General features: G+C 38.1%; 1 protein-coding gene across 3 annotated transcripts in view; it reads left to right on the plus strand.

The window, feature by feature from the left end:
- Positions 1 to 457: 457 nt before the first annotated feature.
- The window catches only part of hmcn1 (hemicentin 1), a 265,771-nt gene continuing 242,485 nt past the window's right edge, over positions 458 to 23,743 (plus strand). For 2 of the 3 annotated variants that reach the window (XM_062028320.1, XM_062028318.1), the window contains exon 1: positions 3,767 to 4,289. In XM_062028320.1, coding sequence (XP_061884304.1) covers positions 4,043 to 4,289 — 247 coding nt within the window. In that variant the 5' untranslated portion in view covers positions 3,767 to 4,042. Of the gene's footprint in view, positions 607 to 3,766; positions 4,290 to 23,743 lie in introns of those variants that run through there. The other variant, XM_062028319.1, reaches the window with a different exon arrangement.

Here is a 23,743-nt window from a genome sequence, read left to right on the forward strand (position 1 = left end):
AGTAGTTCCCAACCTTTTTTCACTCAAATACACCCTGTAGATTGTTTTTTCTCTCTTGCCGAGTAACCCCTTCGACCTGCAGATAAGCCTTTTCATTGAACTCTTGAAATTTGAATGCATTCAAAATTATATCAAAATATCAGGAAAGACGACAGCACACAGTTGTGTGCTATACTATAAATGTTTAAATGTTCTATTTGCACACTAACAAATCCCACCACAGCCAAAAATTGCTCATCTAATCAGAGGGCAGCTTGTTTTATATGAGCTTGTGTGTGATGCCTGCAGATCACAAGTTGTTGACAGTAGCCTCTCTAGGTAGCCCGATGTTAACGAGACTGTGATTGGATACTCACTTGTCATTCCAAAGTGAGTTTCCAATCACCAGTCGCAATTTAGCAGGAAGCAGGAAGTGTTGACCCACAAAGAAGGAGAACAAAACGTTGATTAAGTGGCAGATATACATTTGCAAGGCCATTTTCAAGAAGGATATTTAAAGAGAAACTACATCTTGTGAGACGATGTCGGCGATGAAATGGCCCGCCATTTCCACTCGAATCAACCTACTACGAGGGGCTTTTCAGCGTCGAATGGGTGCTACAAATTGTGAGTTTAAATATTTTATTTCTTTATTTTTCCACGTTTAATATGTTTATTTGCAATTTTAATTTTGACAGTACCACATAAGATGTGTTTTAATTGCTGATGCGGGTTTATTGTTTTTTAAATGCGCAATAAAATAACCCGTTGTGTACACTGTTGATGTGTTTCAATGCGCAGTAGTCCGTAAATGCGTTCCTATTTCTCAAGCAACGGTCATGTGGTGACATAAATGATGGTATGTTGAGAGGTAATCATTGAAGTCGGACATCGCTTAAGGCCTAGGTGGGAAACGCACAGCCCGCTACTGGTATGCAGGACACTTTTTACTTGGACATGTTTTAATTGATTTATTAATTTAAATTAAAATAATTAATTTGAACTATTTTGTAAAAGGGTTAGGGTTAGGGTTAGGGTTAACCCTAACCCATAGGTCAGAAGGTGAACAAAATAACGGTGCAAGAAATATTACTGACGGTGGAAAAAAAGGTGGTAAAAACAGAAGATGCAGTGTGATACATCAAATGATGAATGCTGTAGGGATATCAACGATCGCAAACACATTATTAACAAACTATGGGATCTATTGAATTGAAACCAATATACAGTATATTCTTTTGGTGGGAATTATTCTGAAAAATTTACAAACATTTAATTTGTTTTATGTTGGCTGGCTAAACTGGATCTCCAAGCAAACTTTTATTTGAAGGCCCCTCCCACATTACAATTTTTGTCACACTTTTTTAATGGTGTGAAATTATTTTAATATTTTTTAAATTAAACTTCAGTTTATTTGATGCATGTTTTGGTCTAAAAACAAATTAACGGGGAATGCACTTGTTGCATCATCTACAAAGATACAAAGAATTGCTATTGCGACATCTAGTGGACACATTTAGAACAGCTGTTTATTTCATTAAAAAATGTCAGCTCATTTTTATACTTAGCAAACTCATCCCGTGGGCCGGATAAAACCTGTTCGCTGGCCTGATCCGCCCCGCTGGCCGTACGTTTGACATCCATGGTCTAAACAAATGATCAAAAAAAAAAGAAAAAGTGCCGTTCAGTAGATTTGACTCTTTCGTGAACGTCATCCACAAAGTTCAAATCCACAAGCTGTGCTACAGGACCAAATGGGACAACATTAACTAAATAATACATCTTAAAATAGTTACTTAAACGTGTCATTAATTTATTTGTTGAGGATCTAATTAATTATTTCACAATGTATTCTATTATTTAACGATTTAATTGTCATGATTTAATTAATCTATGATTTTTTAATTGAAATGTATTTAATTGAAATTTTAAGTTAATGTATTGTAATATTCTTAGGTAATACGATCTCCGATCAGTCCCTGAAGTGTACATACATGTGATTGGCACATGTAACATGAGACTTCCTGTTTATCGTTGCCAGAGATGTGAACGGTTATTCCCAAGAGTCGTCAATAAAAGTACAGTTAGCAGCACGCCGTGTGTTGGCTCAACTTATTTTTCCATAGTACGGAAAAAGACATGTATTAAGATGTATTTATTTAATGTTGTCCCATTTGGCCCTCCATATGCTGCAGAAGCCGATATTAATTGCAGATAATGACCTGTTGCCACCAAGAAAGCCTCCTTAGAAAGACGTAAAGAAAAGTCAAAACCACACAAAAAAGGAAACTGATTTACAAAATAAGAGCACAACACAGGAAATACAGACAGCACGAGGAAAGACAAACCGACAGTCTACTCTCTAAAATGGAATGAGACATTGTAGCAATATCAACAACATTATAACAATATTACCTTTCATATGACATTCTTTTGGACAAAATAAGGTCAATTGTGAGAGCGAAACCCTTACTTATTACCTGAGTTTGTCAACAATATTGATATAATATATTCGAACAACACAACAACAAAAACTAGAGGATAAAATAAACGTGTAAGACCAGCTGCAACCAAGAAAGCCTCCTCAGAAAGACGTAAAGAAAGTCAAAACCACACACAAAAAAGGAAACGGATTAACAAATTAAGAGCACAACACCGGAAATACAGACAGCACGAAGGAAAGACAAACAAACAGTCTACTACTTTCTCAAATGCAATGAGACATTGTAGAAAAATCAACAAAATTGTAACAAAATTACATTTTGTATTAGAAAATAAGGTCAATTGTATTCGAACAATAAAAACTAGAGGATAAAATAAACGTGTAATACCAGCTGCGACCAAAAAAGCCTCCTTAGAAAGACGTAAAGAAAAGTCAAAACCACACAAAAAAAGAAACGGATTAACAAAATAAGAGCACAACACCGGAAACAAAGACAGCACGAGGGAAAAGACAAACCCACAGTCTACTTTCTCATTGTAGCAAAATCAACAACATTATTATAACAATACCACCTTTTATATTACAAAATAAGGTCAATTGTGAGACCAAAACCCTCACTTGTCCAATTACTTGAATTTGTCAACAATATTCATACAATATATTCGAACAACAAAAACTAGAGGACAAAAATAAACGTGTAAGACCAAATGCTTAGAAAGACGTAAAGAAAAGTCAAAAGCCACACAAAAAAAGAAACGGATTAACAAAATAAGAGCGCAACACCGGAAACACAGACAGCACGAAGGAAAGACAAACCAACAGTCTACTTTCTCAAAAGGAATGAGACATTGTAGAAAAATCAACAACATTATAACAATCCTAGAGGATAGAATAAACGTGTAAGACCAGCTGCTTAGAAAGACGTAAAGAAAAGTCAAAACCACACAAAAAAGGAAACGGATTAACCAAATAAGAGCACAAAACCGGAAATACAGACAGCACGAAGGAAATTCAAACCAACAGTTCACTTTCTCAAATGGAATGAGACATCATCCATCCATCCATCCATTTCCTACCGCTTGTCTTTTTCGGGGTTACATTGTAGCAAAACCAACAACATCATAACAATATAACCTTTTATATTACAAAACAAGCTCAAACCCTCACGTGTCCAATGACTTGTTACCCGAGTTTGTCAACAGTATCCATACAATATATTCGAACAACACAACAACAAAACCCGGAAGATAAAATAAACGTGTTAGAGCACTGAAATATATCGATTTATCGCCTCGCGCTGTTATCGATACCATCGACATGTGTATCGACCCGTTCAGCCCTCATGTGCGTCTTGGAGGCTCTCCTCGCACAGCTGAGAGGTGGTGTGAGTCTGAGTGGGAGCTGAACGAGGACCACGCACACTTCACTCACACCACAGGAGCCACAGAGGAGCTGCCAGGAGCCCCAGGACAGAAAAAGGACCCAACTCGCGAGGAAGGGTCCCTGCGTGGAAAGAACACCCGAAGAGGCGCACCGAGCTGCATCGATGCGCCTGATCTGTTTTGGTTCTTTTGCGGACTTAATACAACACAATTAAAACTCTTGCAAGAAGATACTGAAATGACAACCCGCGTCGGGTGGATCCTCTTCGCCCTCTCAGTGGCGCTGTCACGCGGCCATGACTCCCCGGCTGATGAGAACCCCCCGGAGGGCGCATCCACCCTCGCCTTCGTGTTTGACGTGACCGGCTCCATGTACGACGACCTGGTCCAAGTCATAGAGGGGGCGTCCAAGATTCTGGAGACATCCTTGAGTCGGCCGAATAGACCCCTCTACAACTTCGCCTTGGTCCCCTTCCACGACCCAGGTAACGTCAGCCAGAATGTCTGCATTGTTTGGTTAGACCAGGGGTGTCAAACTCATTTTAGATCAGGGGCCACATGGAGAAAAATCTACTCCCAAGTGAGCCAGACTGGTAAAATCACGGCATGATAACTTAAAAATAAAGACAACTCCAGATTGTTTTCTTTGTTTAAAAATAGAACAATCACATTCTGAAATTGTGCAAATCATAATGTTGTTGTTTTTTTACACTTACCTGTTGCGGTTAATAGTATATATATTTCATGTGTCGTTATTTATATTTTCTGAATAAATTATGTGATAATGTTCATCAGTCAACTCATTGGTGTTAATTTTCAATCTATCAAGATACAAAAATGATATCAAAATCAAATTACAGGATGTTATTTATGTAGTTTGATCTTTTCCTCGACTGATGTACTAACATCATGTGGTTTATTTTGTACATATGTAGCATCATCAACAAACCCCGTTTCCATATGAGTTGGGAAATTGTGTTAGATGTAAATATAAACGGAACACAATGATTTGCAAATCCTTTTCAACCCATATTCAATTGAATGCACTACAAAGACAAGATATTTGATGTTCAAACTCATAAACTTTATTTTTTTTTCGCAAATAATAATTAACTTAGAATTTCATGGCTGCAACACGTGCCAAAGTAGTTGGGAAAGGGCATGTTCACCACTGTGTTACATGGCCTTTCCTTTTAACAACACTCAGTAAACGTTTGGGACCTGAGGAGACACATTTTTTAAACTTCTCAGGTGGAATTCTTTCCCATTCTTGCTTGATGTACAGCTTAAGTTGTTCAACAGTCCGGGGGTCTCCGTTGTGGTATTTTAGGCTTCATAAAGCGCCACACATTTTCAATGGGAGACAGGTCTGGACTACAGGCAGGCCAGTCTAGTACCCGCACTCTTTTACTATGAAGCCACGTTGATGTAACACGTGGCTTGGCATTGTCTTGCTGAAATAAGCAGGGGCGTTCATGGTAACGTTCCTTGGATGGCAACATATGTTGCTCCAAAACATGTATGTACCTTTCAGCATTAATGGTGCCTTCACAGATGTGTAAGTTACCCATGTCTTGGGCACTAATACACCCCCATACCATCACAGATGCTGGCTTTTCAACTTTGCGCCTGTAACAATCCGGATGGTTCTTTTCCTCTTTGGTCCGGAGGACACGATGTCCACAGTTTCCAAAAACTATTTGAAATGTGGACTCGTCAGACCACAGAACACTTTTCTACTTTGTATTAGTCCATCTTAGATGAGCTCAGGCCCAGCGAAGCCGACGGCGTTTCTGGGTGTTGTTGATAAACGGTTTTCGCCTTGCATAGGAGAGTTTTAACTTGCACTTACAGATGTAGCGACCAACTGTAGTTACTGACAGTGGGTTTCTGAAGTGTTCCTGAGCCCATGTGGTGATATCCTTTACACACTGATGTCATTTGTTGATGCAGTACAGCCTGAGGGATGGAAGGTCACGGGCTTAGCTGCTTACGTGCAGTGATTTCTCCAGATTCTCTGAACCTTTTGATGATATTACGGACCGTAGATGGTGAAATCCCTAAATTCCTTGCAATAGCTGGTTGAGAAAGGTTTTTCTTAAACTGTTCAACAATTTGCTCACGCATTTGTTGACACAGTGGTGACCCTCGCCCCATCCTTGTTTGTGAATGACTGAGCATTTCATGGAATCTACTTTTATACCCAATCATGGCACCCACCTGTTCCCAATTTGCCTGTTCACCTGTGGGATGTTCCAAATAAGTGTTTGATGAGCATTCCTCAACTTTATCAGTATTTATTGCCACCTTTCCCAACTTCTTTGTCACGTGTTGCTGGCATCAAATTCTAAAGTTAATGATTATTTGCAAAAAAAAAAATGTTTATCAGTTTGAACATCAAATATGTTGTCTTTGTAGCATATTCAACTGAATATGGGTTGAAAATGATTTTCAAATCATTGTATTCCGATTCTTTTTACATCTAACACAATTTCCCAACTCATATGGAAACGGGGTTTGTACAAAGATACAAATAATTGCTATTGTGACATCTAGTGGACACATTTAGAACAGCAGTTTCTTTCATTCAAACATTTCAGGTTCATTTTTATACTTTGCTAACTCATCCCGCGGGCCGGGTAAAACCTGTTCGCGGGCCTGATCCGGCCCTCATGGGCCGTACATTTGACACCCCTGGGTTAGAAGGTGAGAAATGTGATAGTTTGCTCACAATCCGCCCATTGAAGGGCAGTATCGGCATCACACCTCCAGAGGAGCTTGTATGCGTGCAGATGTTCATCCTGTTCTTCACTATCATTAGCATTCCGCCTGCTTCATCTTTGCCATGCACACACAGAGTATAATAACAATACACATCTATAATGCAATTATGCAGGCATTCTTAATTTATTCTTGATTTGATTTATTGGTTTGTTCTTTCAAAATAAGACAAAATGATGTTAATCCACTGAGTTTTAAGTAACTGTGCGTTAATTATTTTAAGTAGCAGTTACATAATCTGCAAACAAGTTAATATTAATTAAAAATAACAAGTTTAATAAACTTAAAAAGAAGGAAAATGTTACTCACACTCAACATTTTTGAGTAAGCACAACTTATAACAAGTTTTTAAGTTTACAGTACTTATTTTAATTAATTATTTTGAGCATGCATGCCGTGCTTGGGGATTATCATCATTATCATTATTATCATAACCCATCATGCATTGTGAGCATGCAGCTATTGCCTACAATATGCATTCTGTTAAAGTTAAAGTTAAAGTACCACTGATAGTCGCACACACACTAGGTGTGGTGGAATTACCCTCTGCATTTGACCCATCCCCTTGTTCCACCCCCTGGGAGGTGAGAGGAGCAGTGAGCAGCGGCGGTGACCGTGCTCGGGAATCATTTTGGTGATTTAACCGCCAATTCCAACCCTTGATGCTGAGTGCCAAGCAGGGAAGGTAATGGGACCCATTTTTTTTATAGTCTTTGGTATGACTTAGACCGACAATATAGCATACTATGCACAATTTTGTCATGTGATTAAAATACACATACAACAATCTGTAGATTTAACAGTAAGAAACTGGAGGCTCAACAGAATTTTACTGTATTTTTTTTCTTCAATTTACAGTATTGCACTGTAAAAACAACAACCCTTTACCGTAAAAAAAAAAGACTGCCCAGTCGCCACAATGTTACCCTAATAATAACAACGGTACACTTTTGCCTTTCATAGTAATGAACTGTAAAAATAACGACAGTAAATTTTACACAAAAAAAAGCCAGAATTTTACCGTAAAATCAACTGTTTTTTTTTACACATACAGGTATACTGCAGTAAAAAATGTTACCAATTTTATGTTACCGTAAAATTCTGGCGACTGAGCTGCAGGTTTTTTACCGTAAAATCTACAGAAAAAACATAACACTGTTATTTTTGCAGTAACATTTTGACAGCTGAATTGTCAGAATTTTTTTACCGTAAAATCTACAGTCGTTGTTTTCACATTGCATACAGTAAATGGAAAAACAGTACTACTGTTATTTCTACGGTAAAATTTAGCTGCCAGTTTTTTTTTACTGTAAATGGAAGAATGGTACCATTGTTATTTTCACAATAAAATTCTGGCGACTGAGGTGACAATGCTTTTCTCTACAATCTACAGTCTTTGGTTTTGTAGTGCATTACTGTAAATGCAAAAAAAGGTACAGCTGTTATTTTTCCGGCAAGGTTCTGGCGACAGAGCTACCAGTTAATTTGTTTACTGTAAAATCTACAGTTGTTTTTTACAGGGCATTACTGTAAATAGAAAAACAGTACTATTGTTATTTTTATGGAGAAAATTTTATTGAGTTAGCTGACATTTTTTGTACTGAAATTTGCAATCGTTTTTACAGTACTGTTGATGGAAAAACGGTATCCCTGTTATTTTTACAGAAAAAATTCTGGCAACTGAGCTGCCAAGTTTTTTTTCTGTAAGATCTACGGACGTTGTTTTTTACGGTATATTACTGTAAGGAGAAAAACATCCCATTGTTATTTTTAAGGTTCATTCATGGCGACATAGCTGCAAGGTTGTTGTTTTTTACAGTAAAATCTATGGTCTTAGTTTTTACAGAGCATTACTCAATGGAAAATTGGTAGCATTGTTATTTTTGCGCTAAAATTTTGGCGACTGAACTCTTTTTTCTTTTTTTTTTTTACCTTAAGTCTACTGTCGTTGTTTTTACAGTGCATTACTGTAAATTGAAAAAACACACCACTGTCATTTTAACAGAATTATTCTGGCAACTGAGCTGACAGATTTTTGCTTAAAATCTAGAGATGTTCCAATCAGGTTTTAAAGCTGCCGATTCAGATACCGATGATCCCTGAGTGAGATCGGCAGATAACAATACCGATCACATAACTGTTAAATTTTCAATGGTTTATAGTGATTGCTATCAACAGTTTAACAATATCAACACAATATTTAAACTCGTTCCTTATTCTCTAACTGTTTGATCAAAACAGTCAATAGTACATCATCTACACTTCGTAAACTTTACTCAGCAATGATGGCTTGGTGTTGTTTAAAGCTAGCATAGCTGTTAGCGTAGCTGTTAGCATCAGTGGACAATAAGGAAGCCTTTGATGGTGTTTTTCTCTATAGCTACAAATAATTGATAAGATTATTAGTTGTATTTAATTAAAACAGTGCAGCAATTTGACAATGAGCTTGTGTGCTTTTACTGCCATCAAGTGTCTACTTTTAAGTCTGTGGTATAAAACAAGTAAAACATAACTACAATATTGGTTTTCCATTTTGTGTTGAAATCCTAAGCTTTTTGTGGTTAAGGTTACATGGAACACCTAAAACATTGATAACAAGTTCAGAAAAACACAAGTTGATTTAATGTTTTTGAAAAAAATAACCTCAAAACATCGCAGCTTTTGCCACAACTTTCTGAAAAAAGCTTCCGCAATTTAAGGGAATTTTAGTTCCCAAAAATCACAACAAAAAGCCAGCGAAGGACTGATTGCAGTGCCGCTGTTTTGCCAATTTGCTGTAGTAAGTCTTGGCTCCGACAATCAGTCAGGATAGCTTTTTAGTGCCAACTGATGATTGAGCCTTTGATTATTTTGGCCGGCAAAATCTGTCAAAAAACTGTCTTTACATGGAGCTAAATTGGGGCCCAAAGCAGAAGTTTATCTGCAGCATAATAACAAATGTAGCTTTTTTAAATCAACTTGACACATTACTGACTGGGACTTGAACCCAGTACTGCCTGATAAGACAAACCCTAAAGCTATGCGCCATTGCGAGTTAAATGGAACGTTTGCCATTGTACTCTAAGAAAAGATACACAATATCAACTCAATAAAATTGAGGCAACAGATTACAAGTAATGTTATTAATTACATTTCACAATGGTTGGTATTGAGTGAAAAATAATTAATGAAGACCCCTAATAGTTACTCATACATAAGTAACTATGAGTAGATTTGAGTAGAAAAACAGTAACTAAATAATTACAAAAAATGGTATGTATTTAAATAGCACAATTAGCTCGTCAGACTGGGATCAAACCAGCGACTATCAGGTTGCAAGTCTGGCACTCCACCCACTGAGCCATGTCATCCAATTAAAGCATGCACAACATATCTGCATATTTATATGAATTCATTTAATACAATGAATCAAATCCAAAGATTCTTCTTTCTTTGAATAATTAGGCTACGGCCCAGAAAGTAAAGAACACAACAAATACTTAAACATTTTTTTATTAACAAACATTTAGTACTTTGAAGTGACCACAATAGAACTGTCACTGAGTCCAGATCAGTGTACTTTTACAAACATAGCAGCACTTTTAGATGTGCAATTCCATTCATTTAAAATGTGCCCAACATAACAACAATAACATTAATTACAATTCACTCAATATTCTCTCTATTAAGAGTTAAATAAATGTAATACTTTTGTTTTAATTCATTCGAATTAATTAGAGTTCACTCAATATTATATAGAATCAAATTTGAATGACAATAAAAGGAAGTCTAAGTCTAATTATCTCTATTAATAGTTACATAAATATAATGCTTATGTTTTAATTAAATACAATGAGTGAATTTTGTTCCAAACATTTTTATTTGAAATTTAATTTAATATTTTCCTCAAAATCTGCGTATTAGCCCAAACAAAGTTAGATATGATTTCAGAAAAGAGGACCAACTTGTTAAAGGGGAACTGCACTTGAAAAAAAAATGTTGCCTATCATTCACAATCATTTTGAAAGACATGACAAATTTTGTTTTTTTTCATGCATTTTAACTCGTAAATATACGTAACTAAAACTTTGCTTGCAGCGAAGCCATTGGGAGGTCCTCTTTTCTGCCCATAAAATCCAATAAATAACCATCCAAAACCGCCAACAATACTCAATTTACATTTCATGACTTGAATAATAAGCTATTATTAGTGATATTGTTATTACAAGCGCTAACGCAGACAAACTATTTATAGCGATCACAAGCTTGAGTGCCAATGTTGACATGATCGACTGATGAGCTGCTTCCTTGTTTCTTTGCTCGTTAAACTTTATTCTAGATCATAAATAATGCCTCTCAACTGGATAGTAGAAGGACGAGGATGTATTTTGGTACACTTTCATAGCAATATTTGACCTGGAAATGGCGAGAACGACACGAAAAGATGCTTGGTTACACCCCGTTCTCTTCGTCTGGATTATGAGTCATTCTTCATCTAAATGGGAATATATAAACATCCTAGCAGTCGGCATCAATGACAGCAGACCTTGTACAGTAAGAGATGTTTTATTATGTCTGTTGGCTCTCACAAAGTCTGCAGTGGGTAATAATCAGTGATTAAGGAAAAAAAAGCAAACATTGTGATGCGTTTCTGAAATTAATGCACCCGGATGCTTAAAATGATCAAAATATATAAATATAAAAATGTTTTATTATAAATGTGCCTGTTACTACATTGCATATATACTTACATGATGTATATAAAACCATAATGGAGGTGTTTGGATGTTTTTTTTAAGGGCTTTATAGGCACAATAGAGTGACTCCCATAGGCTCCATTGTAAGCAGACTTTTGATCGCATTGATTTAATATTTAGAATGCATTAAACAAAAATAACATCCATCGTCATGTCTTTCGTAAAGATTGTGAACGATAGGCAAAATTCCCTCCCCAAAAATGCCGTTCCCCTTTAAATGTTAATTTTATGTGTCGTACAAGTCTTACCGCATCAGTCCTTCCAGGCTTTTTTAAAATGTTTTTTTAGGTCTTAAACCCTGAATTTGTGACATCTTTTTCATAAAGCTGCAATGTTTAGTGGCTTACTTTTTTAAACTACTTGTGATTTTATGAATTTGTTATCAATGTTTTAAGTCTTCCTTGTAACCTTAAACTCAAAAAGTACAGGATTTCAACAAAACAAAAGGAAAACAAATACTGTATTGTTGTTTTACTTGTTGTATACCATGTAGACACAAGATAGCAGTAAAACACATACTCAGAGGTTAATGTCAAATTACTGTACTGTTTGTATTGACTCTAACTAATACTAGTAATAATTATATATACAAACCCCAAAACCAGTGAAGTTGGCACATTGTGTATTTCGTAAATAAAAACAGAATCCAATGATTTGCAAATCCTTTTCAATTTATATTCAACTGAATACAAAGACATTTAATGTTCGAACTGAAAAACGTAATTTTTATTTGCAAATAATCATTAATTTAGAATTTAATGGCAGCAACACATTGCAAAAAAGTTGGCACAGGGGCATTTTTACCACTGGTTTACATGGCCTTTCTTTTTAACAACACTCAGTAAACGTTTGGGAACTAAGGAGACCAATTTTTGAAGCTTTTCAGGTGGAATTATTTCCCATTCTTGCTTGATGTACAGCTTAAGGTGTTCAACAGTCCGGGGTCTCCGTTGTGGTATTTTACGCTTCATATTGCGCCACACATTTTCAATGGGAGACAGGTCTGGACTACAGGCAAGCAAGTCTAGTACCCGCACTCTTTTACTATGAGGACACGCTGTTGTAACACTTGGCTTGGCATTGTCTTGAAATAAGAAGAGGAGTCCATGATAACTTTGCTTGGATGGCAACATATGTTGCTCCAAAACCTGTATGTACCTTTCAGCATTAATGGTCCCTTCACATATAAGTAAGTTACCCATGCCTTGGGCACTAATACACCCTCATACCATCACAGATGCTGGCTTTTACACTTTGCACCTATAACAATCCGGATGGTTCTTTTCCTCTTTGTTCAGGAGGACATGACGTCCACAGTTTCCAAAAACAATTTGAAATGTGGACTCGTCAGACCACAGAACACTTTTACACTTTGTATCAGTCCATCTTCGATGAGCTCAGGCACAGCCAAGCCAGCAGCGTTTCTGGGTGTTGTTGATAAATGGCTTTGGCTTTGCATAGTAGAGTTTTAACTTGCACTTACAGATGTAGCGACCAACTGTAGTTACTGACAGTGGTTTTCTGAAGTGTTCCTGAGCCCATGTGGTGATATCCTTTACACACTTATGTCTCTTTTTTATGCAATACCACCAGAGGGATCGAAGGTCACGGGCATCCAATGTTGGCTTTGCAGTGATTTCTCCAGATTCTCTGAACCTTTTGATGATATTACGGACCGTAGATGGTGAAATCCCTAAATTCCTTGCAATAGCTAGTTGAAAAATGTTGTTCTTAAACAATTTGCTCAGGCATTTGTTCACAAAGTGGTGACCCTCACCCCATCCTTGTTTGTGAATGACTGAGCATTTCATGGAAGCTGCTTTTATACCCAATCATGGCACCCACCTGTTCCCAATTAGCCTGTTCACCTGTGGGATGTTCCAAATAAGTGTTTGATGAGCATTCTTCAACTTTATCAGTCTTTTTTGTGGCTTATGCCAGCTTTTTCGAAACATGTTGCAGGCATCAAATTTCAAATGAGCTAATATTTGCAAAAAACAACAAAGTTTTCCAGTTCAAATGTTAAGTATCTTGTCTTTGCAGTCTATTCAATTGAATACAAGTTGAAAAGGATTTGTGAATCATTGTATTCTGTTTTTATTTATGATTTACACAACGTGCCAACCTCACTGGTTTTGGGGTTTGTAATTAGAGAAAAAAACACTACTAAATGCTTAATTTATTGTCATCCACAATTTGCAGACATTCTTCGCGTACATGTTTTACATTTGAAAAGTGTTGGTCCATTTTAAACATTCATTTATGTTCCGACATACGTTAAGAGCATTTGTGAACGGTGTCTTTACGTGTCCAGAACAAGTTCATTGTGTCATCTTACTGAATATATACAAAGATAAAGTGGATCCTCGAATGACAAACTTAATTGGCTCTTGAACATGGTCTACAAACCGAAAAGTTTGTATGGTGAAGCAAATTACCCCATAAGAAACAATGTAAACATGAATAATTGGTTGTAGCCACGACAAAAGTCCCCTATTTTATATTTTAAAAAAAGCACACATTGAAGACACTATAATACACAGTATATGTATTTGCACACAGAGCCACGTTCATTATTTTAAGAGCTGGCTTACCCACCTTTTTGATACCTTTTGCCTAATATTTATTAATTTTATTGAAGTCATTCGTACTTTACTTTTTATCTTATTAGTTTTGCAAGATTTGATATAGTTCTATTTATGTATTGTATATATTTACTGTATATTTATTTTTTATCTTCATATGTCATACTTGTATTTTACCCTTTATTTCTACTCATGGTTCTGACTATTTTACAGGTTTTATTATTTTTACTTTCCAGCGTTCCTCGGAGGGGGCCATCTGCATCAGGGATTATCAGCTGTCCTGTGGGGGCGCTTTGTGTCAGCGTACTGGTGGCCATGGTTTGATGACCTCCTGGTGCAGATGGCTCCTGTGATAGTGTTTACTCACATGTCTCCTCTGTACTCAGCCATGCAGTCATTTTTTCATATAGTTGCATATTTAAAGTTAAAAGTTAAAGTACCAATGATTGTCACACACACACTAGGTGTTGTGAGATTATCCTCTGCATTTGACCCATCACCCTCACCCCCTGGGAGGTGAGGGGAGCAGTGAGCAGCAGCCCGAGAATCATTTTGGTGATTTAACCCCCAATTCCAACCCTTGATGCTGAGTGCCAAGCAGGGAGGTAATGGGTCCCATTTTTATAGGAGTGTTTGTGCGTGTGTGTGTTTGGTATTTGTGTGCGTGCATGCCTGTGTGCTATAATGGGGGATCTGGGTCGTCTGGTTTTTGTTTTTAAGTCTGTAAAACACTTTGCGTTGCATTTCTTTTGTGTATCAAAAGCGTTTTATATACGAAGTTTGATTTGATTTGATTTTTGGCTCGATGACCGAAAAGGTCATAAATAGAGGCGTTTGTAAACCAAGGTTCCACTGTATTGGTTAAAAACTCCATTTATTATGCCTAAAATGTGTCTTAATGCAAGAAATTTAATATGTATGCCTTTATACTGGTACCCATTTTAAGACTGTAACACAGGGGTGTCAAACTCATTTTAGATCACATGGAAAAAAATCTACTCCCAAGTGGGCCAGACTGGTAAAATCACAGCACGATAATTTAAAAATAAGGACAACTTCAGATTGTTTTCTTTGTTTAAAAATAGAACAAGCACATTCTGAAAATGTACAAATCATAATGTTGTTTTTTTTTTTTTTTACACTTCCATGTTTCGTTTAATAGTATTCTACCTTTATTTGTCATTATTTATACTTTCTGAATAATATATGTGATAATGTTCATCAGTCAACTCATTGGTGTTAGTTTTCAATCTATCAAGATAAAAAAATTATATCAAAATCAAATTACCGGATGTTATTTATATAGTTTGCTCATTTTCCTCAACTGATTTACTAACATCATGTGTTTTTGTTTTTTTTACATATGTACCATAATTTACATAGATACAAAGAATTGCTATTACGACATCTAGTGGACACATTTAGAACAGCAGTTTCTTTCATTCCAAAATTTCCGCTCATTTTTATACTTAGCAAACTCATCCCGCGGGCCAGATAAAACCTATGATTAGGCCCGCGGGCCTTACGTTTGACACCCCTGCTGTAACACCATCTCGTTGACACTGACTCGACAGCACCTCTAGGGGTTGCGCCCAAGTACTGCACTCTATTTTGCCACAATTGCTTCAAGATGTGATTAATTCAATAAGTTGACCAAATTCTTAGCAATAAATCAAGTGATTATTTAAATAGATTCAGCTGGAATAAACTTTAGTGTTTGGTGGAATATAATTCAATTGTGTGCTGTCAACGCTGGTTGATGCTTTTAACAGAGACGAGGCCTCCAAAAAGAGCTGGGACTTTGTAGTGGAGTGCAGTAAAAAGACGGATTCCCATTCCAGATGTTTGTTTTCCTCAGCTATATTTCCGCATTCTTTTTAAACGCAATTCCTCAATTATTTATTTTATCAGTCAGCTGTGTGTGCAAGCAATAATCATTTGCATCAGGGAGAAACTATGCACAGTGTACACAAACGCAACAAATGATGGATTCATTAGTTCTTGCCTCTTGGCGAAAGACAGAAAAAAGAGTCGGCCCATTAGAAGAAAATAAAAGAAGGCAGCAGTAGTGAAATGAGCCTAATTCCAAACAACTGCTACCCAGGAGGAGTCTAATCATTCAGCAATTGCACTGTGGTTCTGTTGGTCCTCCATAAGACATCCATTTCTTTTACGGTCATGTGAAAATGTCTTCTCCAAAACCTTCAGGGAAATGGAGGCAAAATGCAAGCCAGAGCAGAAGAACATTTCCCCAAATGTTTTTCCGCAGTGTTTTTGTAGTCCTTCTTTGACTTAGCTTTTCTTTTTTTTATAATAATAAAAAAAAAATGTTGTCAGTTAGATTTAGAGTCCCTTTCCTCTGCAGACCCGGCGTGATGAAACAGTTCCTCTTGTTGAATTTGGCTCCCCTTAAATCAGAGGCCGAAACTCTGACATGGAAAAAAAGAGTATGTTTGTGTGTCTGCGTCACCCTGCGTTGTGTATTTGCCTTTAGTGTGTGTGTGTGAAGCAAGTGTCATGAGGATGCCTGGATATTGGGTAGAGCCAGGAAGAGCCCCCCCCCCCCCCCCCACCCCATCCCATCCTCCGCTCGCCTTGACCTCTTCCGTCCTGCAGAGAAAGAAAGCAAAAGATACTTCACAGGTCATTTTACTGAGGCACATGCTTGTGTATCTAGCAGGGGTGTAACATAGTTGGTTGTACTTTGGATTTGAAGTCATGGTTTAGTTCATTTTGGGTATGGCTATTGTGTAAACAGCTTTAATTATTATTTTTAAAGGAAACATAAAAAACTGCAAACTTCTCCAATAAACACAGTTCCCATATATGGTTATGGCATACAGGAAAACCGAAGAATGTAGCGTCCCGGAAGAGTTAGTGCTGCAAGGGGTTCTGGGTATTTGTTCTGTTGTGTTTAAGTTGTGTTACGGTGGGGATGTTCTCCCGAAATGTGTTTGTCATTCTTGTTTGGTGTGGGTTCACAGTGTGGCGCATATTTGTAGCAGTGTTAAAGTTGTTTATACAGCCACCCTCAGTGTGACCTGTATGGCTGTTGACCAAGTATGGCTTGCATTCACTTGTGAGTGTGTCAAAAGCCGTAGATATTATGTGATTGAGCCGGCACGCAAAGGCAGTGCCTTCAAAGTTTATTGGCGCTCTGCACTTCCTCCTACGTCCGTGTACACAGCGGCGTTTTAAAAAGTCATAAATTTTACTTTTTGAAACCGATACCGATAATTTTGAAACAGATACAGATAATTTCCGATGTTACATTTTAAAGCATTTATCGGCCGATAATATCGGGAGTCCTATGTTATCGGACATCTCTAGTGGTGACCAGTTTAACCTCCTCAGGTACTGAGTTCCACACATTTGCACTCCTTACTGACCAGGCCGACTTACTGAAAGTGCTCCTGCGCTTAGGAATATAACAGTCACCTCCGACAGAGCCTCGAGTGACACGCTCACAGCTGTTTCTTTGGCTGATGAACTCTGCCAGAGGTTCTGGAGCCAATTCATGCAGTACTTTATAGGTCACTTTTAAGTCTGCAAATGTGTGGAGGCTGTCCCAGTTTAAAATACTGTATTTTTTTAGAATGGCACAGTGATGATAGTGCCTAGGTTTTTCATCCATAACTTTAATTGCTTGTCTGTACAAGATTTCCAATGTTTTTTTTTAACTCTGACCAGCCTGAGACCAGCTGGTAAGGCAATAGTTGAAGTGGCTGAAAATCATCGATACAAAATACAATTTTGCAGCTTCAGTTGACATTTCATTTCGAATTGCATGAACATTTGCGAGATTAAACTTGAATATTTTGCACAATTTGTCAATATGGGCTTTAAAGGCCTACTGAAACCCACTACTACCGACCACGCAGTCTGATAGTTTATATATCAATGATGAAATCTTAACATCGCAACACATGCCAATACGGCCGGGTTAACTTATAAAGTGCAATTTTAAATTTCCCGCGACACTTCTGGTTGAAAACGTCTATGTATGATGACGTATGCGCGTGACGTCACGGAGAGAACGGAAGTATTCGGACCCCATTGGATCCAATACAAAAAAGCTCTGTTTTCATCCCAAAATTCCACAGTATTCTGGACATCTGTGTTGGTGAATCTTTTGCAATTTGTTTAATGAACAATGGAGACTGCAAAGAAGAAAGCTGTAGGTGGGATCCGTGTATTAGCGGCGGACTACAGCAACACAACCAGGAGGACTTTGAGATGGATAGCAGACGCGCTAGCCAGCGACCTCACCTTGACTTCCTCCGTCTCCGGGCCGCCGACTGCATCGGTGATCGGGTGAAGTCCTTTGTCGCTCCGTCGATCGCTGGAACGCAGGTGAGTACGGGTGTTGATGAGCAGATGAGGGCTGGCTTGCGTAGGTGGAGAGCTAATGTTTTCAGCATAGCTCTGTGAGGTCCCGTTGTTAAGTTAGCTTCAATGGCGTCGTTAGCAACAGCATTGTTAAGCTTCGACAGGCTGGAAAGCATTAACCGTGTATTTACATGTCCATGGTTTAATAGTATTGTTGATCTTCTGTCTATCCTTCCAGTCAGGGGTTTATTTCTTTTGTTTCTATCTGCATTTGAGCCCAATGCTATCACGTTAGCTCCGTAGCTAAAGTGTTTCGCCGATGTATTGTCGTGGAGATAAAAGTCACTGTGAATGTCCATTTCGCGTTCTCGACTCTCATTTTCAAGAGGATATAGTATCCGAGGTGGTTTAAAATACAAATCCGTGATCCACAATAGAAAAAGGAGAAAGTGTGGAATCCAATGAGCCCTAAGTTACGGTCAGAGCGAAAAAAGATACGTCCTGCACTGCACGCTAGTCCTTCACTCTCACGTACCTCATCCACAAATCTTTCATCCTCGCTCAAATTAATGGGGTACTCGTCGCTTTCTTGGTCCGAATCGCTCTCGCTGCATTGTAAGCAATGGGAAAATGTGAGCAGCCCTTCCTCCTGTGACGTCACGCTACTTCCGGTATAGGCAAGGCTTTTTTTATCAGCGACCAAAAGTTGCGAACTTTATCGTCGTTGTTCTCTACTAAATCCTTTCAACAAAAATATGGCAATATCGCAAAATGATCAAGTATGACACATAGAATGGATCTGCTATCCCCGTTTAAATAAAAAAATTCATTTCAGTAGGCCTTTAAAGGAAAGCTCTGAATATATTATTAACCCAATATATTTATATTGGCTGACAATTTGTATTCTTTTGTATGTCAAGGTCAGATGATACTTTTTTGTTTTAGTTACATACATGCCTACAGTTTTAGAAAGGTTTAGCTGCAGACAGTTAAAGTTAAGTTAAAGAGGAACTGCACTTTTTTGGGATTTTTGCCTATTGCTCACAATCATTATGAAAGACATTGTCAGGGACTCGCATGGCTGCAGTATTTGTGACCCCAAGATGAAGGAACCAGGAGAACGTTGATCAGGTAAGAGGATTTTAATATACTCAGAATAGAAAATAAAGCAGTCGTGCATGTAAGGTCCACAAACATAAATCAATCCTCGAGCACTGAGGAGAGGGCGAGGCTGGCATAAATTGAAGCCTGCTGATTGGCACCAGGTGTGGACCGGCTGCCAATCAACAGCAGGTGAGGGGGAAAACAGCGCTCAGCGGGACAAGCAGGAAATAGAACCAAAATAAGAGCACTGATAGGAAATAAACACAAAACAAGGAAGCACAAACAGAAATGAAGTGACAGATCATCACAGACATGACGATGAATGGATATATCTTAATGCATTCTAAATAATAAATACACGTAAATAAAAGTCCACTTACAGGGGACAATGGAAGCTCCATTATTCCACCCATAAAATCTGATAAACAACTATTCAAAAAGCGCCAACAATTTACATTTCCTGACTTTAATATTATCCAAGTATTAGTGATATTGTTAGTATAAGCGCTAAAGCCGGACAACGTATTTATAGCGACGACGTGATCACTTCCGCGTGTCACTATGTTTACATCATCGAGTGGTCTGCTGCTTCCTCGCTTCCCTGCTCCCTGTAAGTTTATTCTACATCATACATGTATTCTTGAACGGTATGATAGTTTGGTAACTGTAAACTCACTGTCTGTCATTTATTTATATGTTAAGTATCTATGTCCCATGTTTAGTCTAATGTTTAGTTTATGCTTAGTGTGGGTCAAATCTTGTTTAATCTTGTTTTAATATTGCACATTGGAGCATGGGAGAAACGCAATTTCAGTCTGCTGTGCAATGTACTGTTGCATGGTCTGATTGACAATAAAGTTTGACTTCAAACAATCAAAGTTTATTTATATAGCCCTAAATCACAAGTGTCTCAAAGGGCTGCACAAGCCACAACGACATCCTTGGCTCAGTACCCACATCAGAGCAAGACAAAACTCAACCCGACAGGTTACAATGATAAACCTTGACTTGACTTGCAATCATGCCTCTCACCTGAAAAGTAGATGGCTGAGAATATAATCTGACAAGTTGAGACACTTTCACAGCCATTAAGGACCTGGAACCGGACGTGGACGACAGGAAAAGTGCATCTGTCGTCATCCATCCATCCATCCATTTTCTACCGCTTATTCCCTTCGGGGTCGCGGGGGGCGCTGGAGCCTATCTCAGCTACAATCGGGCGGAAGGCGGGGTACACCCTGGACAAGTCGCCACCTCATTGCAGGACGCATCTGTCGTCATGTCTTTCATAATGCTTGTGAACGATATGCAAAATTCCCAAAAAAGTGCAGGTCCCCTTTAAAGGTAACACAGCTAATTAGTGTAACATCCAGGGCTCCGTTTGTCTAAGGATTTTGTGATTTGTTAGATTTCGTCAACTTTATGCCAAACGTTTTTGCATACTAGCATGTATGCTACATGTATGCTAGCAATGCATGCTAGCATACATGAGATTGTTTTCCACCTCAACAAGGCAAAAAAAACATCTGAACTCAATAAACACAGAGGGGATTGGATAGTTTAATGACTAAACGTCGTAACAAAGTTTCCGTAGGTGAACCAGTGGAAGGATCGTTACCTTTGCCGTAGGGGAGCATTGATGTAGGCTTCCTGTAAGAGTGAAACTGGTCGAAGCTATGGTGGAACCTCAATTTATGAACTAATTGGCCCTTAATAATGGGTTTCAGTCCATACAAAAGTCCATATTTTAGTAAAGGTTTATACACTTTGAACACAATACAAAGCATTATACAGTACTGTATATCAAACAAATATAACAAGGGGGTGATATATAAACCTTTTATTTAACAACAAAGTCCAAACAACAACAACTGAACTGTCCTCATTTGTAGCCACACTGCCGACACGCACACACACTGTCCCTAGTTCTGTGGCGCACACACATTTTAAAAACAGAAAACTTCTTAACTTTAACAGCAAGGTATACAATGATTTGGAATATTAAATAAAATCCACTTTACCTGTCGGTTAATTTTCTTTGCATGCAACAGAAGGGAGAGGGAAAAACAGTGTCGACAACGCTGTGGATTCTTCCCTAGTGTTGCAAACCGCACATTGCTTGTCTGTTGCTTTCTTTGGACTCTTTTTGAGATAACTAATCAAATACTGTAGAAAGGTCCATACACTAAAGCTATTTTATATCCGGTCTATGATTTGTAAAAAAGTTGGTTTTATAAGGGGTTAGTAAAGTGAGGTTTGACTATATACCCTGGCGGCGGTTTGATGGCAGGATTATAGTTCAAAACAAAGTCATCACTGGATAAAAAAAACAAAAAACATGGGCGACCAACCCCCAGTATATGGACTGATACTAATATAATAATGATTATAATAATGATATATGATTATTATGATCCACTGACAAGGATCCTACATAAATCAGCTAATACTCTACCTCACTCTATTAAGTGAAAGAAAACTTAACTTTTTTTATAATCATATTTCAGTAAAAAATTACAGGTTGTATGATTATTTAAAATCACTTTTTATTAATTTTGTAAAAAAAAGTTAAAAAAAACCTAATCTCTAACTAATCTAGAAGTTTTAAGTGTATTTTGGGGAGCCTTTTAGCACTTAAAAAGGCCACGGCTGGTTTAAACGCTTAATGGAACACCTTATTCCTGAAACTAAGACATAAACATGTAAATATTGTGCACTTACTGATCATGGAGTGCGCCATCCACTGTGATTCTGGGTTATCACGTTGGGAAGAAGGACTCTAATAACATTATTGGATAAATAATATTAACGACCAAAATGGGGCCACAAACAAAATCTTGTTTAGGGCCACACAAAGCCTCTCGTATGTAGTATTACACAGTCTAATAAATCTATATCTCTGAAGAGATTGAAACATGTGTCATAAGATATTGAAGACATGATAAAAGTGTGTCTCAAGCAGATTGGGTTGAGAACATGGAATAGTTATGAGAGAGTTTCCAGCAGAATAAATTGTATATTGCAGTGACCTCGCCATTGCAAAGTAAGGAAATGTATCTTTTTGACACGGGAATCATTTGGAACAGTGAATGGTTTTACCTCATAAGTCAGGTATACGAAAAGAAAGAAAGGGTCAGTGTGCTCCCAAGTGGTTTTATGTGTGTGTTTGTGTGTGTGTGTGTGTGTGTGTGTGTGTGTGTGTGTGTGTGCGTGTGTGTGTGTGTGTGTGTGTGTGTGCGTACACGCGTGTTTGTGCGTGTTTTTGCAGCCTTGCTGACGTCTCTACAAACAAATACTACTTTAATGTGAGAAGCTATGTGTTTGTGTGACTTTTTTGCAGACACTTGTGTGTGTGTGTGTGTGTTGGTGTGCGTGTGCCGACGTGTGTGTGTCAGAGCCCACTTGAGAGTGTGGGGGTGGGGAAGGCGGGGGTTGATGGGTGTTGATTTTGATTGATTGATTGAAACTTTTATTAGTAGATTGCACAGTACGGTACATATTCCGTACAATTGACCACTTATTTCGTAAGTGGCTTCGCTTGTAACACCCAAATACGTTTTTCAACTTGTTTAAGTCGGGGTCCACGTTAACCAATTCATGGTACAAATATATACTATCATCATAATACAGTCATCACACAAGTTAATCATCAGAGTATATACATTGAATTATTTACATTATTTACAATCCGGGGGGTGGGATGCGGAGGGGGTTGGGGCGGGGGGGTTAGGTTGGCTTGCTATCAGCATACTTCAGTCATCAACAATTATATCATCAGAGAAATGGACATTGTAACAGTGTAGGTCTGACTTCGTAGGATATGGACTGCGAGCGGTGAACATAGTGAGCTCAGAAAGCATAAGAACAAGTATATACATTTGATTATTTACATTTGATTATTTACAATCCGGGGAGGTGGGATGTGGTGGGGGCAGGGGGTTAGTCTAGGGTTGAAGTTGCCTGGAGGTGTTCTTTTAGTGCGGTTTTGAAGGAGGATAGAGATGCACTTTCTTTTACACCTGTTGGGAGTGCATTCCATATTGATGTGGCATAGAAGGACAATGAGTTAAAACCTGTGTTAGAATGGAATCTGGGTTTGACGTGGTTTGTGGAGCTCCCCCTGGTGTTGTGGTTATGGCGGTCATCTACGTTCTGGAAGTAGTTTGACATGTACTTCGGTATCAGGGAAGTGTAGCGAATTTTATAGACTAGGCTCAGTGCAAGTTGTTTTACTCTGTCCTCCACCCTGAGCCAGCCCACTTTGGAGAAGTGGGTAGGAGTGAGGTGTGATCTGGGGTGGAGATCTAGAAGTAACCTGACTAGCTTGTTCTGGGATGTTTGGAGTCTTGACTTGAGGGTTTTGATGTTGCATGCGTTTTGTCTTAGTTTGCACTCAGTGCATTA

The sequence above is a fragment of the Entelurus aequoreus genome, linkage group LG19, assembly GCF_033978785.1.
Source record: "Entelurus aequoreus isolate RoL-2023_Sb linkage group LG19, RoL_Eaeq_v1.1, whole genome shotgun sequence".
Taxonomy (NCBI): domain Eukaryota; kingdom Metazoa; phylum Chordata; class Actinopteri; order Syngnathiformes; family Syngnathidae; genus Entelurus; species Entelurus aequoreus.